Source organism: Ustilago hordei (assembly GCF_900519145.1).
Source record: "Ustilago hordei strain Uho2 genome assembly, contig: UHO2_contig_01, whole genome shotgun sequence".
Taxonomy (NCBI): domain Eukaryota; kingdom Fungi; phylum Basidiomycota; class Ustilaginomycetes; order Ustilaginales; family Ustilaginaceae; genus Ustilago; species Ustilago hordei.
This window is the reverse complement of record NW_024545270.1, coordinates 1,888,423-1,902,128: the sequence shown is the minus strand read 5'-3', so window position 1 is coordinate 1,902,128 and position 13,706 is coordinate 1,888,423. Positions and strand designations below refer to the sequence as shown.

The 13,706-nt window shown below is 52.9% G+C and overlaps 5 protein-coding genes across 5 annotated transcripts; 2 read left to right on the top strand and 3 right to left on the bottom strand.

Moving 5' to 3' along the window:
• Positions 1-300: 300 nt before the first annotated feature.
• On the bottom strand, positions 301-3,180 carry UHO2_00507 (uncharacterized protein; the record flags this gene model as incomplete). Its single annotated transcript, XM_041557127.1, has 1 exon — positions 301-3,180. One exon carries the CDS (start codon positions 3,178-3,180, stop codon positions 301-303), a length of 2,880 nt encoding a protein of 959 aa, XP_041413061.1.
• Positions 3,181-4,853: 1,673 nt separating this feature from the next.
• Positions 4,854-7,007, bottom strand: UHO2_00506 (uncharacterized protein; the record flags this gene model as incomplete). The annotated part of the gene is made up of 1 exon (XM_041557126.1): positions 4,854-7,007. The coding sequence occupies one exon, from the start codon at positions 7,005-7,007 to the stop codon at positions 4,854-4,856; it is 2,154 nt and encodes a 717-aa protein (XP_041413060.1).
• A 344-nt stretch (positions 7,008-7,351) lies between these two features.
• On the top strand, positions 7,352-8,053 carry UHO2_00505 (uncharacterized protein; the record flags this gene model as incomplete). The annotated part of the gene is made up of 1 exon (XM_041557125.1): positions 7,352-8,053. One exon carries the CDS (start codon positions 7,352-7,354, stop codon positions 8,051-8,053), a length of 702 nt encoding a protein of 233 aa, XP_041413059.1.
• Positions 8,054-8,169: 116 nt separating this feature from the next.
• UHO2_00504 (uncharacterized protein) lies at positions 8,170-9,786 on the bottom strand (the record flags this gene model as incomplete). The annotated part of the gene is made up of 1 exon (XM_041557124.1): positions 8,170-9,786. The coding sequence occupies one exon, from the start codon at positions 9,784-9,786 to the stop codon at positions 8,170-8,172; it is 1,617 nt and encodes a 538-aa protein (XP_041413058.1).
• Positions 9,787-11,107: 1,321 nt separating this feature from the next.
• UHO2_00503 (putative SCH9 - serine/threonine protein kinase involved in stress response and nutrient-sensing signaling pathway) lies at positions 11,108-13,703 on the top strand (the record flags this gene model as incomplete). Its single annotated transcript, XM_041557123.1, has 2 exons — positions 11,108-11,158; positions 11,430-13,703. The coding sequence occupies 2 exons, from the start codon at positions 11,108-11,110 to the stop codon at positions 13,701-13,703; spliced, it is 2,325 nt and encodes a 774-aa protein (XP_041413057.1).
• Positions 13,704-13,706: the final 3 nt, after the last annotated feature.

Sequence of the window (13,706 nt, the reverse complement as noted above, 5' to 3'; positions counted from 1 at the left end):
CCGCTCTCTCGGACGAATAGCTCTGCGCTCGTGCATCTGGATCCGCGTTTCCCCGGCTTTGTCTTTCATTCTGTAACCTTCCGCATCGTATTCTTTTGCCAGTCTCGCATGTCCATTCTCCCGCCTCTTCGGTCTTTGTTCTGTGTGTGATGCTGCGATCAACGTCACAAGCCTGAAATCCTCAGAGCATAAGCACGAGCGGAAGCTACGAGGAAGAAAGTGTAAACGAGATGTCTATCAAGTACTAGAAAAAAAAAAAAGCGCAAGATGAAGGAGATGATGATGTACGAAAGTGTCGTTTTAATTTTGACCACCTGCAGCTCCTCCTCCGCCTGCTGCTGATGCTTCGGAAAGGAGAACATCGATCAACCGCTCGATGGCGACGAGATGCTTTGTCGTATTACCCATCCCCCCCTTTCTCGCCGCGATCAGACTGGGATGGACTAGGTCAATCAACTTGCTTCTTTGTTCGGTGTCAGCTTTTTCCAAGAAGCGCTGGAGGACGTAATTTGCGAACTGGTCTTTCATCATCAGAACCGCGGGGGCTATTTTGCATGGTGATGGCCTAGCAGCGTTGGCTGTGTTTTCCTCTGAAGAGTAGGGGCTAGGTAGTGGGGTGGCGGTTAGGATTTCTTCCAACAGCTCGTTACGATCTGTGCTATTGCAAGTACGAATGACTTGCTCAATAACGTTAGATGCGAACTTATGCCTAGAAAGAGTTAAAACCAAACCTTTGATCTTGGAGATCACTCTGGCTCTATCATACGGCTTACCGCTCTGCAAAACCCATTGAATGACATAGTTCCCATACTGATGCTGCATCAAACCAAACGCTTCCGCATGCAACTCTTCCAACAAAGCCCGGGTCTGTCCTTCTTCACAACACTCGAAACACCTTTGCAAAACCCTGCACGAGTAACAGTGCGACGCCAAAGAGGCTACCTGACCGATGAACGCTTTCGGGATGAAATCCATCTTTGTGGGATGCACTCGTTCAATCACCTTCTGAACGACGTGGTTGGCGTTTTGATCCCGAACACACTGCATGATGTGCCCATCCAATTCCGCCGCTAGTTTCTCCCGCTGAGAAGCTGAGATGTGATCGAAAGCCTTCTGCACCACCCGACAACCATACGTACCGAGCGAGAGAGAGAGAATATGTCCCTCCATCTCCCTACCTAAAACATCCCTCTGCTCTTCATCCCCATGTTCCAGCATCTTCTGAATAACATAATTCCCAAACACATCCGTCATCAACTGTCTGGCCTGCGGCAAAACCTCGTGAAACACCAGCTTCTTCTCTTCATCCGAAGCACTATCGAGTTTCTCCTGAATAAACCGACTCCCATGTTGGTCGCTGCTAAACTCGACAATGCTTCCACAGATATCAGCAAGTTCGAATTGACGATTTTTCGAGTGCCGAGAGCGGAATTCTTCCAAAAGAGGACTGCGAGAGTGGTGAGGTCCTCCATTACTGCTCCAGGTACCGTTGTGCGAAGCCGGATGATGATGATGATGGTGGTGGTGGTGGTGGTGGTGGTGTGGGGGGAAGGGTGCCGAGTAGAATCCACCACCGTTGCGGACAAAGTTGGGATCTATAGCCGGAGGAGCTCCACCATAGCCTCCCACTGGAGCCATAACCCCACCTGGACCAGTAGGCACTCGACGATGGTCGTGGAACCTGTGAGCGTTCCAGCCGATCATAGGTCCACCTCCCATTACGAATGGTCCTGCTTGGTGGTGGTTGGGTGCCATAGCAAGGGGAGGTCGGGGTGACATGGTCATTCCTGATCCAAATGGTTCGCCTGCACCTCCGGATCCCATTCTACGATGAGGGCCCTGTGAGTACGGCGAGGATTGAGAAAGAGCAGGTGATCCACGACTATCAGCCCCGCCACCAGCCATAGAAGGACTTGTGGGAGGCAACATGATCCCCCCCATAACCGGTATTGGCATTCCCGGCGCGATCATAGGCGATTGAGCCAACTGCGACGACCGACCGTCCACACCAGCAGGACGAAAAGCGTACTGCGCAGAAGCAGGCGCTATCACAGGTCTCACCGGCGAAGCCATCCCCGCTTGCATATGCGGTGGAGGAGCAAAGCCAGGTACTACACCGGGATAGAAAAGCGCCTCGCCATTCCGCATCGATGCGGGCCCAAACGAAGGACTCTGTGGCGTAGATCCTTGCGAACCAGGCGAAGCAAATATAGCTCGACCAGGCATGGTAGGCGCGTACGGGTCAGGAGTGGTACGGTAAGATTCGTAGCCAGACATATCGATGGGTGCCATACCTGGAAGCATGTGTGTTACGCCGGGATATCCGTGTGTATATCCATCCGGGGATCGTGCGCCGCTGCCGGGAAGGTAGGGGGAGGGATGCATGAATGCTTCGCCGCCTGGACTGAAGGGAGGGGGTGGGAAGGAGGCGGTCGGACGATGCATGTGATGATGACCACCAACACCGATGAGGGGTGGTGGAGGCGACTGGAAGCCAACTGGGTATAAAGCAGCGCTGGAGTCGGTAGCAATGGTGAGTGTGGCCATACCATCGACAACAAGCTCTTCATCTTGGGATGCTGCAGCTTGGCCGGAGGGTAGTGGGTCGTGATGGATCTCATCGCTAAGCCTGCTCTTGCTGGCGAGGTGACTCGGGTCCAAGGTGGCCGAGCGTATTGGGGCACGTTTTGGTACGGGTGCAGCCGGCTTGGCAGGGCGATTTTTGGCGACGTGGGTTGGCGATGCATTTGCAGCGGTGCTATCGGCGGTGTCGTTCGACTCGAGTGCAGAGCAAGGCGAAGAAGAAGGGTTTGGAGCGGATGGTGGGTTTTTGAGAGCGACACGTTTGACTGCATTTGGACTGGAAGAAGCGGACTCGCTGATGAGATCAGTGGGAGGTGGTCTTGTTGTCAGATCGTTGGCCCAGGTCAATGAGCCAGGAGGTTGGATAGACCATGCAGAGCCATCTTGTGGAAGCAGAGGAGAAGGGGTAAAGACGGGAGCGTTGGCTGACACATCTTTGGCGTCGAGAGCAGTGGGACCGCGGCTAGGAGTGCTGACATTCGACGTGGAAGCAGTGGTGACGGCATCAGCGTCGAGTGTCGAAGGAGCACGGCCATTCCATACACTCGATGGACTGCCAGTGTTGGCGGACCAAGCGGACTGGTCCAGCTTTGACATCTTATAGAAGGGTGCTGCTATGGGACGAAGCTCCTTGTTGCCGTCGAAGCAGGTGCTGGCCGAAAAGAATGGACAGAGACGCGGCTGAGAAAGGGTGCGTAGTCGATGCTGCGTCTAGCAAATGGAGATAGCAACAGTTGTGGGTAGAGGAGTGAACGGAGAAGGATGCTGTGTGCAAGAAAGCGTGAGGAAATGGGCGAAAGCGTGTCTGGTTGGAATGATAGCAAGAGTTTTGGTCTATGTCGCCAGGGACGAAGGCATCTATCGAGAGCTTATCGACCAGGTCAGCGCTTGTGGTAGAGAGCGATGCTGCGAGGTGCAAGGGTAGAGGTCGATTGAAAGATGATTTATCAGACGATGGGAAGGCCGATGAGGGTCGGAAAGGGTGAGAATCGGCGATCGGGCAGCTGAACGTCGTTACGGTGTTGCGATTTGTTTGGCGGAAGAGGCGAGGATATATCTCTGAGGATTGAGAATGCAAAAGTGGTTGAAGAGGTTAATGCTGGTCAATCCGATAGCGATTCGATGTCAAATGCAATGCAATAGCGATGCTGTTCTTGGGAGCGGCTGATATGAACAAGAATGTGCCGAGGCTGTTTTCGCAGCAGGGTGCTGGCATCTGACAAGGGGGCCTAGTGTTACGATGTCGCTGGTGGAGAGGGACTAGGAGAACTTCTTGCTCGTGTGCTTGCAGCAACAGAAGCAACAAGGATGAAAGCAAGAGAGAGAGGGATGGTTTAGGCAAAGGCAAGAATGTCGACACAACCGACGATGGTTCCGAGCGGGACAAGATACCGAGGCTCAAGAGGAGCGCGGCCAGCCAAAATCAAACTGAGCATCCGTGGAGGAGATGGCAAAAAAAGGGTTGCCACTTGCGAGTGAAAGTTGCTGCGACTGCGCTCTGCTGTGCTGTGCTGTGCTGTGCTGTGCTGTGCTGTGCTGAAGATTACGATCCAGTGACGACGCTCAGAGATGACGCAAAGACGACGAGATCGGAGATCGGGGATAACCGATCCTGTTAAGGATCGGGTACAACAAAGTCCCGCTCGTTGTCAGGCTAGTTCATTAAGTAGGAGTACTCCCACCTTCGGGCTGTGCCGCTCACATGTATATATATCTCACAGAGAGCACTAGGCTCTCGCCATATTCCTTTAGTCAATTGAGTATATTTTGTTCTGTCTATAAACTAGCAGCGACATCGTACTTAGACTCTCCCCGATCACCAGTATCGGGACCGAAACGACTTAAGTTTCCAACATGCTGTGCTGTTCTGTTTCTGTGACCATCGGAGCACGGACGAGTTTTCTGACTCAAGGAGATCCGAGTGGAAGGCTGGAAAGTATGTGAGTTCTAGTCCGATCTCACACTGTCGGATATGTATTCATGTCGGTTAACAGATAACGGACATAGTTTCCCCTATGCAGAACGCTGCAAGGCATATATATATATATATATATATACTAGTCATTATCTTGTACTTAGTTCTCACGTATCATCGCAATCGATACTTGTGATCAACGATATTCGACGCACGCTCTTCGACTATTTCGTCCAACTCTAGCTGGGACTGCCAGGCCTTGAGAACCGCAGCTCAGGCCCCTTGAACACGCTTCCCGCTGTCACACCGTCACACGCTCTCGTCAGTCATACTGGTCTCTTTTGTCAGCTGTTGATCACGACTCGCTCAGGAGGTATAAAGTGGAAGCGCGGATCCAAGCCCAAAGGACGCCAATGCTGCAGTATACGCTCACCATCATGAGCGGCAAGAACTCCATCCGAGATGATGATGCCGACTCTGTTGGTGAAGCGCTGCGCTTTTGCTCCTTCTCTACTGCTGCGTCTGTTTCTCTCGCTGCTGGCGTGGCAGGAATCGAGAGTAGATCCGCTGGCGTCACTGCTGTTTGAGGCGCATCAAACTCGGCGGTAGTGTCGGGAGCGATTGTCTCTTCAGCCGGCAGCGCATCCTCTTCCGTCGCTACATCGGTGATCGGCACCGCTCGGTCGTCTATGCTGCCGGCAACTGCTTCGATGATGGACGCTGTTGCTGGCTCTGCTATTGATGGTACATCAGCACTCTGCACCAGCGATGCAATATCAAGACCGTGTGTGATATTCGCAACCGCTCCGACGTCCGGCCCACTTCTTGAAGCAAAGACGAGCGGATGCACCACCGACACATACGCCTGCAACGCAACAAAGCCCCACAAATACACCGTCTCCAATCGATGCATTAAGATCCCCAGATTCGACTGCACCGGCCTAAACAGGCGCTTCTGCAGCGTTCCAAACACCAACAACGCCCAAACGATCGAGTATCCGATCTTTATCGGCCCCTCCTGTGGCGTAAAGAGCAAGGGGAACAACGACACAGTCCCCGCCGTGCTGAGCAGTACAAACGTTCGCAAGTGCCAATAGTCGTCCGCTGCCAAGAAAGTGTACGGAATCAGGGGCAGCATGATGGCCTTTTCGTGCACGTGCCAGCCGAACAGGAAGGATGCAAAGCCGCATAAGCTCACCGAGGCCAAGAAGGTTCGGTAGGTGGGCTTTTGCCATAGCTTGACCATATAAATTGACATCCATGTCAGTGTCAGAAGGAAGCACGTCCAGGGGCTGATATCGGGCAACACGCCGAATGAGATGTTTTCCACCAAGCCACGAGATGCCGATGCAAAGCCGGTGCTTGCCGATGCTTGGTATCGTGCCAGGAAGCTTGCCGGAAGTAACGCACGGATCGCAGGAATGCGGGGGAGAAGTTTGACGAGAAGGCGATCAGCAAAGGTCCACAGTGCCCACGCATTCGGTGCCCAGTAGGCGTGAATGAGACCACGGCTGAAGGGAAATAGTCGTGAGACCATCTGCGAAAGCACGCCGAATGGTCCTGCTTGGTGTCGCAACCCGTCGATCGCCAAAGGTGCGAGACTGAGCACAAACGGCATCAACGTCACCACGCCGACAGTGATGAGCCTTTCCACGCTACGTCCTAGATCGCCCGTTGTACTGCCGACGGGAAAGACGTAAGAGCGAAGAAGGAAGATGAAGAACGGCGGCGCTACATAGACGTAGATGTGCTTGAGGTTGAGCAACGAGCTGAACAAAAAAGCGCATAGCAAAGGTCGATCCTCCCGAGCAGCCCAGAGCGACCAGGCGAGTAGACCGAATAGGAAGCCATTGTACTGGAAGTGGATGTGATCGATGATAATCAGTCCTGGATGCATCAGCAGACTCGCTGCCAGCAGCTGTGACGTCGTCGCGCCGGTATTTGAAGCCTCTTGCGCATAGCCGATCTTGATCGCTCGCTGCGATCCGAGTCTGGAATGTGCAAGTAGCGCCGCTGCCAGTACAAGCTCTGTCACAACCACCGTTGCTCGCATGTACGCCTTGCACGACCATGCCGCGTATTCGAGCCCTTGGTGCAAACTTGCAATCAGTGGGTCGACAAGGGGCGCGGGTAGCGCTAGGATGTATGAGAAGTATGCAAAGAAAGGTGGGTAGTCGAGTGTCCAATGCGAAGTGGCTTCAAAATACCAGTCACGGATTGAAAGGGTATGGGTGATAGCAAGCCAGTTGCGGTGCACCTCAAAGTCGGTCGAGTGGTAAGTAGGCCAAAGTAGCAACTTGACAGCTGTACTCAGAGTCAAGAGCTCCCATTCGAGCCGTAGTAGGCCGAGAGTCGTGCTGGAGGATGCATCCTTCTCGCCGTGACTATCGCCAAACTTGCTGTCGAGCGGTCCCTTGATGCCGTTGCGGCCCGAACCGGCTTGTATTGGTCGGGTTCCTTGATTCGCTGCCACGCTTGGCGAGCGATGCATCCGCGCCGTCGCACTCATTGAAGCCCTACTACCTGTGTTATGGGGTCGTGCTTGGTGTGGTGAGTGAGCGTTGAAAAGAAAGAGAGCGTTGAGAAGAAAGAGAGCGTTGGAAACGACTAGAACACGAACAAAGTCGCGTGTCTGTGCGCAGGGTAAAACTCATTCCTCGACTGCGCAAAGCTCCACTTTTTCTGCGCCGTCTTCTAGCAACTTGGCTTTCAACGTTCACGTCACTGCCATCATCACCTCCAGCCTCGTATCCTGGAGAGCTTCGACAAGCTATAAGAGGCTCGCTTGTCCTCAATCTCTCTCCAGCACTCTCATCCGCAAGTCCATCAAGTCTAGGCCGTCTGCCCATCAAAATGACAACCGCAAGCACCACCTACTCCTCCTCCTCCTCCTCTTCGGCCCCAACCACCCCCCGCTTCGACTTCTACCAAACAGACACAGCCGTCACCCTCTCTATCTTCATCAAATCCGCTTCCACCGAAACCGTCTCGGTTTCGATCAATCATCAATCCCTCTTGGTCCGCGCAACATGCTCGACCAACGGCTCGGAATACATGCTCACCATCGACCCTCTCTTTTCCCCTGTCGACCCATCTTACTCCTCCTATAAAGTGTTATCTACGAAGATCGAAGTTGTTCTGCACAAAGTTCAACCAGGCGTTCGATGGGTTGAGCTTCAAGGAGGGGCGCGTAAGGATGTTGTGAGTTGCGCTATCACTCCTGCTTGTGCCGCGAGTCAAGCTGCGGAAGCGAACAGGACGGCTACTCCTAGGGCCAGGTCGAAGTGGGATAGCTTCGATCCAGATGCTGACGAGCCAGAGAATGCTTCGGGTGCAACAGGAGGGAGCGGAGGAGAAGGCGCGGATGAAGCAGACATCAACAAGTTCTTCCAAAAACTCTACGCAGATGCAGACCAAGACACAAAACGAGCCATGATGAAGAGTTACCAAGAAAGCGGTGGAACGACTTTGTCAACTGATTGGAGCAAAGTTGGGAAAAAACAGGTGCAAACTCAACCACCTGATGGAATGGAGGCCAAGAAATGGGAGCAGTAGTCTTTTGATCAATCTTGTATGTACCCTATCCTATCTCAACCCAATTCCGCATGTCACATCTAACACAAGCCTGTCTTGTTGGATTGAATCATGTTGAAATTGCTTTCTCCGCAAGACTACTGAGTAGCTGCAGCGCTAGGGTTCGGCTTGCTTGCACCATCACCCGCGCCACCACCCGCACCACGCTTGGCACCACCTCTTGCACGCGCATTGCCACCCCTCTGTTGCTGCTGCTGTTGTTGCTTAGATTGCAAATACTTAGTCCTCTTACTTTCCTGCAAGATGAATCCATCTTGATCCACTTTTGGCGCCTTAGGAGTTGGCGGTGCGGGCTGAACCTGCTTTGCTCCCTTGCCATCTGCGTTTCCGTTGGCTGCTTTACCACCACCACCACTCTTCCCTCCGCCGCTACCGGCTTGTTTCTTCTTTGGCTTTGGGGAAGCCAGCGTGCCCTCCGCACCTGCATTGCTTGCTGCAGGCTTGGTCGCAGGCTCCGTTTCAGTGGCGCTAGGAGTAGTGGAGATGGGCTCGAACACTGGTGCCTCACCCAGATCGTCATCGTCCTCTTCGGCCATTGCTGCCCAGTTCAGTTTGGGTTCTGCTGCTGCAGTCTTGACCTCGGTAGTGTTGATAGGTTCTTTGACGGCTGAAGCTGCACCACCATCCGATTTCTTGCCTGAATCACCCAAGATAACTCCTTTTCCGCCTTGTTCGCCTTTCTTAGAAGCGCTAGTGCCAGCGGGAGGTGCAGATTCAGGTTGCCCTCCTTCCGGCTCCAATTCGCTCTCTTGGATGAACGATACCGCATCACCACCAGGCGAACTCGAACTGTTGCCTCCACCTGCTACCTTAAAAAATGCGTCTTGCGGAGCACTCAACCCATCCCGCTCGGACTGCCGAGCAGGAGTGGGAGGAGCAGTTAGCTTCAAAACCATCTCCCTAACCGTTGCAAAACTTACCCCTTGCAACACCTCCTCATCACTCGCTTTCTCAATGTTATCCAGCACCTCCAACGCATCGCCTCCTCCACCTTGCAATGGTCCATTCGCCAAGGAATCAAACACCTTGCCCAACGCCGCGACCTCCTGCCCAGTACACATCTGCAATGCTGGCGGCATAGCTTTCGGTGCAAAGCTTACCATCTCTCCTCCTCCTCCTCCTCCTCCCTTTCCTCCCTGCTGCGGGAAGAACAAGTTGAAGAGATGCAAAAATTGCAACAGCAAAACCAATTTTCGCTTCTGTTCTGCACCCTGCTTAGCGTGTACGCTGTCGGATTCAGCTTGCTGTACTTTGCTCAACAAACTATTCAATTCATCGATAGCCACCGTGGTGGTTGCATTCTTGCTTTTGCTCGAAAGTTGAGCTATACGATCACAGATCACTTTTTGAGCTGGAGTAGAAGCGGGGGCAGTGTTGGATGAAGGTGTGGTGATAGCATCGACGGCAGCGATTGCGGCCTGAGTTTCGGCCTGTTCAGCAAGATCGGAAGGAGTAACTTTGAGAGCGTTTGCTACTTGAGTTGGTGCAGTTGGGGCTTGGCAGATGAGGGCTGCTGATGTGGCATCTGGGACTTGCACGGCGTTGGGTGGAGTGTTGGTGGAAGGAGTGTCTTTGGTGGTAGCCTTGCCTTTCTTAGCGGATTTGGAGGGGGCGGGCGGAGGAGCTCCAGGAATGGTTCGGCGAGGCGTTGGCTTGTCCGACGCTCCAGAGCCGGGGATGGTACGGTTTGTCATTGCGGCAAGTTCAGAGCAAGAGAAAGCTTTTGGCCAAAGATACGAAAACTACTTGGAGAGCGTGAGGAATGTTCCGAGAAAAAGAAAAAAAAAGAAAAGTGTGTGGAGCTAAAGTGTGAGAGCCTTCCTGATGTGATCCAAGTCGAAGTGAGCGTGTATGCGCCGCAGATGTAAGTGAGAGTCGTCACCGAAGTAGCGTTGCGATCCTACGGCGACAAGAAAAAAGAAAAAAGAAAAAGAAAAAAGAAAAAGAAAAAAGGAGGTGTGCTTGCGAAAGTCAAAATGAAAGGTGATGTGGAAGAAAGCAACAAAGCAGTGAGAGTGGGTGTTGGTGGTGATGGTGGTGGTGATGGTGGTGGTGATGGTGGTGGTGATGGTGGTGGTGATGGTGGTGGTGATGGTGGTGGTGATGAGACAAACGACACCCAAGAGAGTGGAGAATTGGCGCGCACCGACCACGCAATTCCACCGTCTGTCTGATTTGCTGCTGCTGATTTGCCGCTGCTGATTTGCCGCTGCTAATTCGCGCCGCAAAATTCGGCCTCGCTGGCTTCAGAGGCGAGTCCGTTCTTGTCGGGCCTCGCTTTTGGTTTTGGAGTTGGCGAGACAAGCAAGAGCGGCGATCAAAGACAAAGAGTGCGAGCAGAGAAAGGAGGGCGACGGCGTTTGGCGAGAGGAATGGATTTTGCAAAGGGTAAAAAAGGGACAAATTTGCTATTAAAAAAAGGGACAAATTTGCTGCTCTCTTTTTTTCTGCTTGCTGGCACCAACCACGGTAAAAATGAGCAGCAAACTGCGCTCTAGAGTCTCTTTCCTCGACACCACCATCAGCAACTGTGTCGTCGCTGTCGATTGCATCTACGGTCAACATCACCATTCGGACGCTCGTTTGGATCCCACACAAATCACTTGACGCACCGCACGCACATCTTCTCTTTCTTTTATCCGCTCATCGCGGCTTTGTCTCGCTCGATCCGTTTGCACAACCTCTCACGCTCCGCCACCTCGATCTTTGGCCCCTCCGCTAGGCTGTTCAGTTGACACGCTTCATCTGCCTGTTCGCCAAACCTCCCCTACCGTCGCCCCTCTGCCGTCCACTCCACCGTCTTGCCATCACACGAATCGTTGGACTGTCACCCTCGCACGATACACGCTCACTATCAGTTTTGACACATCCCTCCCAAGTTGCACATAGACCATCTGCGGTGCTCCACCTACCTCTCCTTCTAATCTCCACTTCGGCAACGCCACGGACAGTGTAATCAACCTACCTCTCCTTCTAATCGCCATTTCGGCAACACCACGGATAGTGTAATCAACCATGGCTTCCAACATGCTGCGCGGCTTGTGGCCCTCTGGCCCTTCAGACCAGGTAGGTTGCCTTCTTTTTCCCTGTTCAAAGCACGGATCGGCTGCTGAGGACGAGAACAGCCGACCATCAATGTGCGCGTTGGCTTGCAGGGCGTTGATTCTGGACACGCTCCCAGCAATCTTGTTCTGGCCCAGCAAAGCAAATCTCATTCCATTCTTCTCCCAGCAGTGGTTGCAGCAACACCAACTCACCGCCGCTTCCACCTCTTTCCCCTCTTTCCCCTCTTTCCCCTCTTTCCCCTCTTTCCCCTCCTTCATCTCATTGCTTACAGACCACCCCGAAAGCATCCAGCTCTCACTCGAATTCCGCCGCTGAACGTAATCCCTTTGACAACATGCAGCCTCCTGCTATGACTAAGCAATCCTCTCGCTCTTCGCTCAATGCCTCTCTTGTCGGCACCCATCTTCCCGGTGATCAAACTCCAGGTATGAGAACACCTGGCAGCGTCATGCCGCATTCTGCCATCCCTACCACTTCCATCTCCCTTGGTGATCCAGATTTCACCATCAAGCTGCCTCCACCAAAGCCCAAGAACGATGCATCTGGAGCTGTTCCAGCTGAATTGAACAACAACTCGGCAGCTACCACTCCTATGACTGATGCAACATCCGCATCCACAGCCTCCGCCGCTTCCACTTCCAACAACAACCATGCCGCTTCTGCCAACGCCGCCGCCACCACCAACTCCACCAACTCCACCAACTCCACCACCACCGCCAACAACAACAACAACAACAACAACAACAACAATGCCAGCTCGGGTAGCAGCACCAGCAAGACCCGCAACACCAACGCACCGCGTGGTCATCTTACCATCAAAATCGTGTCCGGTCGCAACCTCGCCGTCTCCAGCCCTGCAGCTCGACCCTACGCCGTCGTCCAGTTCGACAAGAACGAGTTCATCGGTCGTGAACCGATCGACGAGTTTGGTCAAGAAGCCAAAGGAGTAGCCCAACCCCGCTCCGAAGCAGGTGAAGCAGGTCGTTCTCGAGCTAAAACCGTCACCCCTGCAGACGCTCTCTCCCAAACAGGTGCAAATCACAATCCGGTTTGGAAACACCAAGTGACTTTTGACGTTACACAGGATTCCCAGCCGATCTACATCAGCGTTTACGACAGGCACTCGGAAGATGAAGGCTTCTTGGGTACGCGAGAGATCAAGCCTCGTCTAGTGCACAAGATGATGAGCGACCAGTGGTATCCGCTTTCGTCACGCGATCATGAGGAAGCAATGCAGAACCATAGAGGCGAGATTAGGGTTCAGATTACGTATGAGAAGATGCCTCAAAAGAAGTTGACTCTGCATGATTTTGAGTATTTAAAACTCATCGGAAGAGGCACTTTCGGAAGGGTGTTTCAGGTGCGAAAGAAGGATACCAAACGTATCTACGCTATGAAGGTTCTCTCTAAGAGGGAGATCGCACTGAAGAAGGAAGTGACGCATACGATGGGAGAGAGGAAGATTTTGGAAAAGTCGTTGGATTGTCCATTTTTGGTGGGCTTGAAGTTTTCCTTCCAGAGTGCAACCGAGTTGTATTTCGTAACGGATTACAAGTCTGGTGGAGAGCTCTTTTGGCATTTGCAACGAGAAGGCAGGTTTACCGAGGAAAGAGCAAGGTTTTATATCGCAGAGTTAGTCCTGGCCCTCGAGCATTTGCACAAGTACGACATCGTCTATCGTGATCTTAAGCCGGAAAACATCCTGCTAGATGCTACTGGCCATGTGGCACTCTGCGATTTTGGTCTTTCCAAACCAGACCTCGGCGCAGGTCAGCTGACCAACACGTTCTGCGGTACAACCGAGTACCTAGCCCCCGAAGTACTTTTGGATGAATCCGGATATTCGAAATTGGTCGATTTCTGGTCCTTGGGGGTTTTGTTGTTTGAAATGTGTTGTGGATGGTCGCCCTTCTACGCCGAAGATACTCAGCAGATGTACAGGAACATCTGTTTTGGTAAGATCAAGTTCCCGAGGGGTGCGATTGGCGATGATGGTAAGCAATTCGTTAAAGGTCTTCTCAACCGCAATCCCCGCCACCGATTGGGCGCCCAGAGAGATGCGCAGGATCTGAAAGAGCATCCCTTCTTCAACGATATCGATTTCGACGCACTCGCCAAGAAACAGCTCACTCCTCCATTCATGCCATTGGTGGAGAGCGATGAGAGCGTAGCCAATTTCGATCCCGAGTTTACCGAGACCGATCTCAAGGACGTAGCGGTGATCCCTGGTTTCGAGGGCTCCAGTACGGATGCAGCGGAAGCGTTGAACAATGGCGATATTTTGGCTGAGAAAGAAAACGGTGGTGTCAAGATCAGCAAGCAACGAGGTGGGGAGGAGGAGGAGTTGAGTAAGAGTGTCCAGGATAAATTTAGAGGTTTCTCCTACAGTGGTACCTATGAAGGCAGTGCCGCGGGTAGTTTTGGAGGTAGGAGAGGTAGTGGTGGGTTTGGGTTGGCAGGCGCTAGTTTAGGCATGAGTAGGATGAGCGTCGATGACGAGGCTGCCTGGAAGGATGATGGTGACGAGCCCATGTGTGGGCGTTGAGCC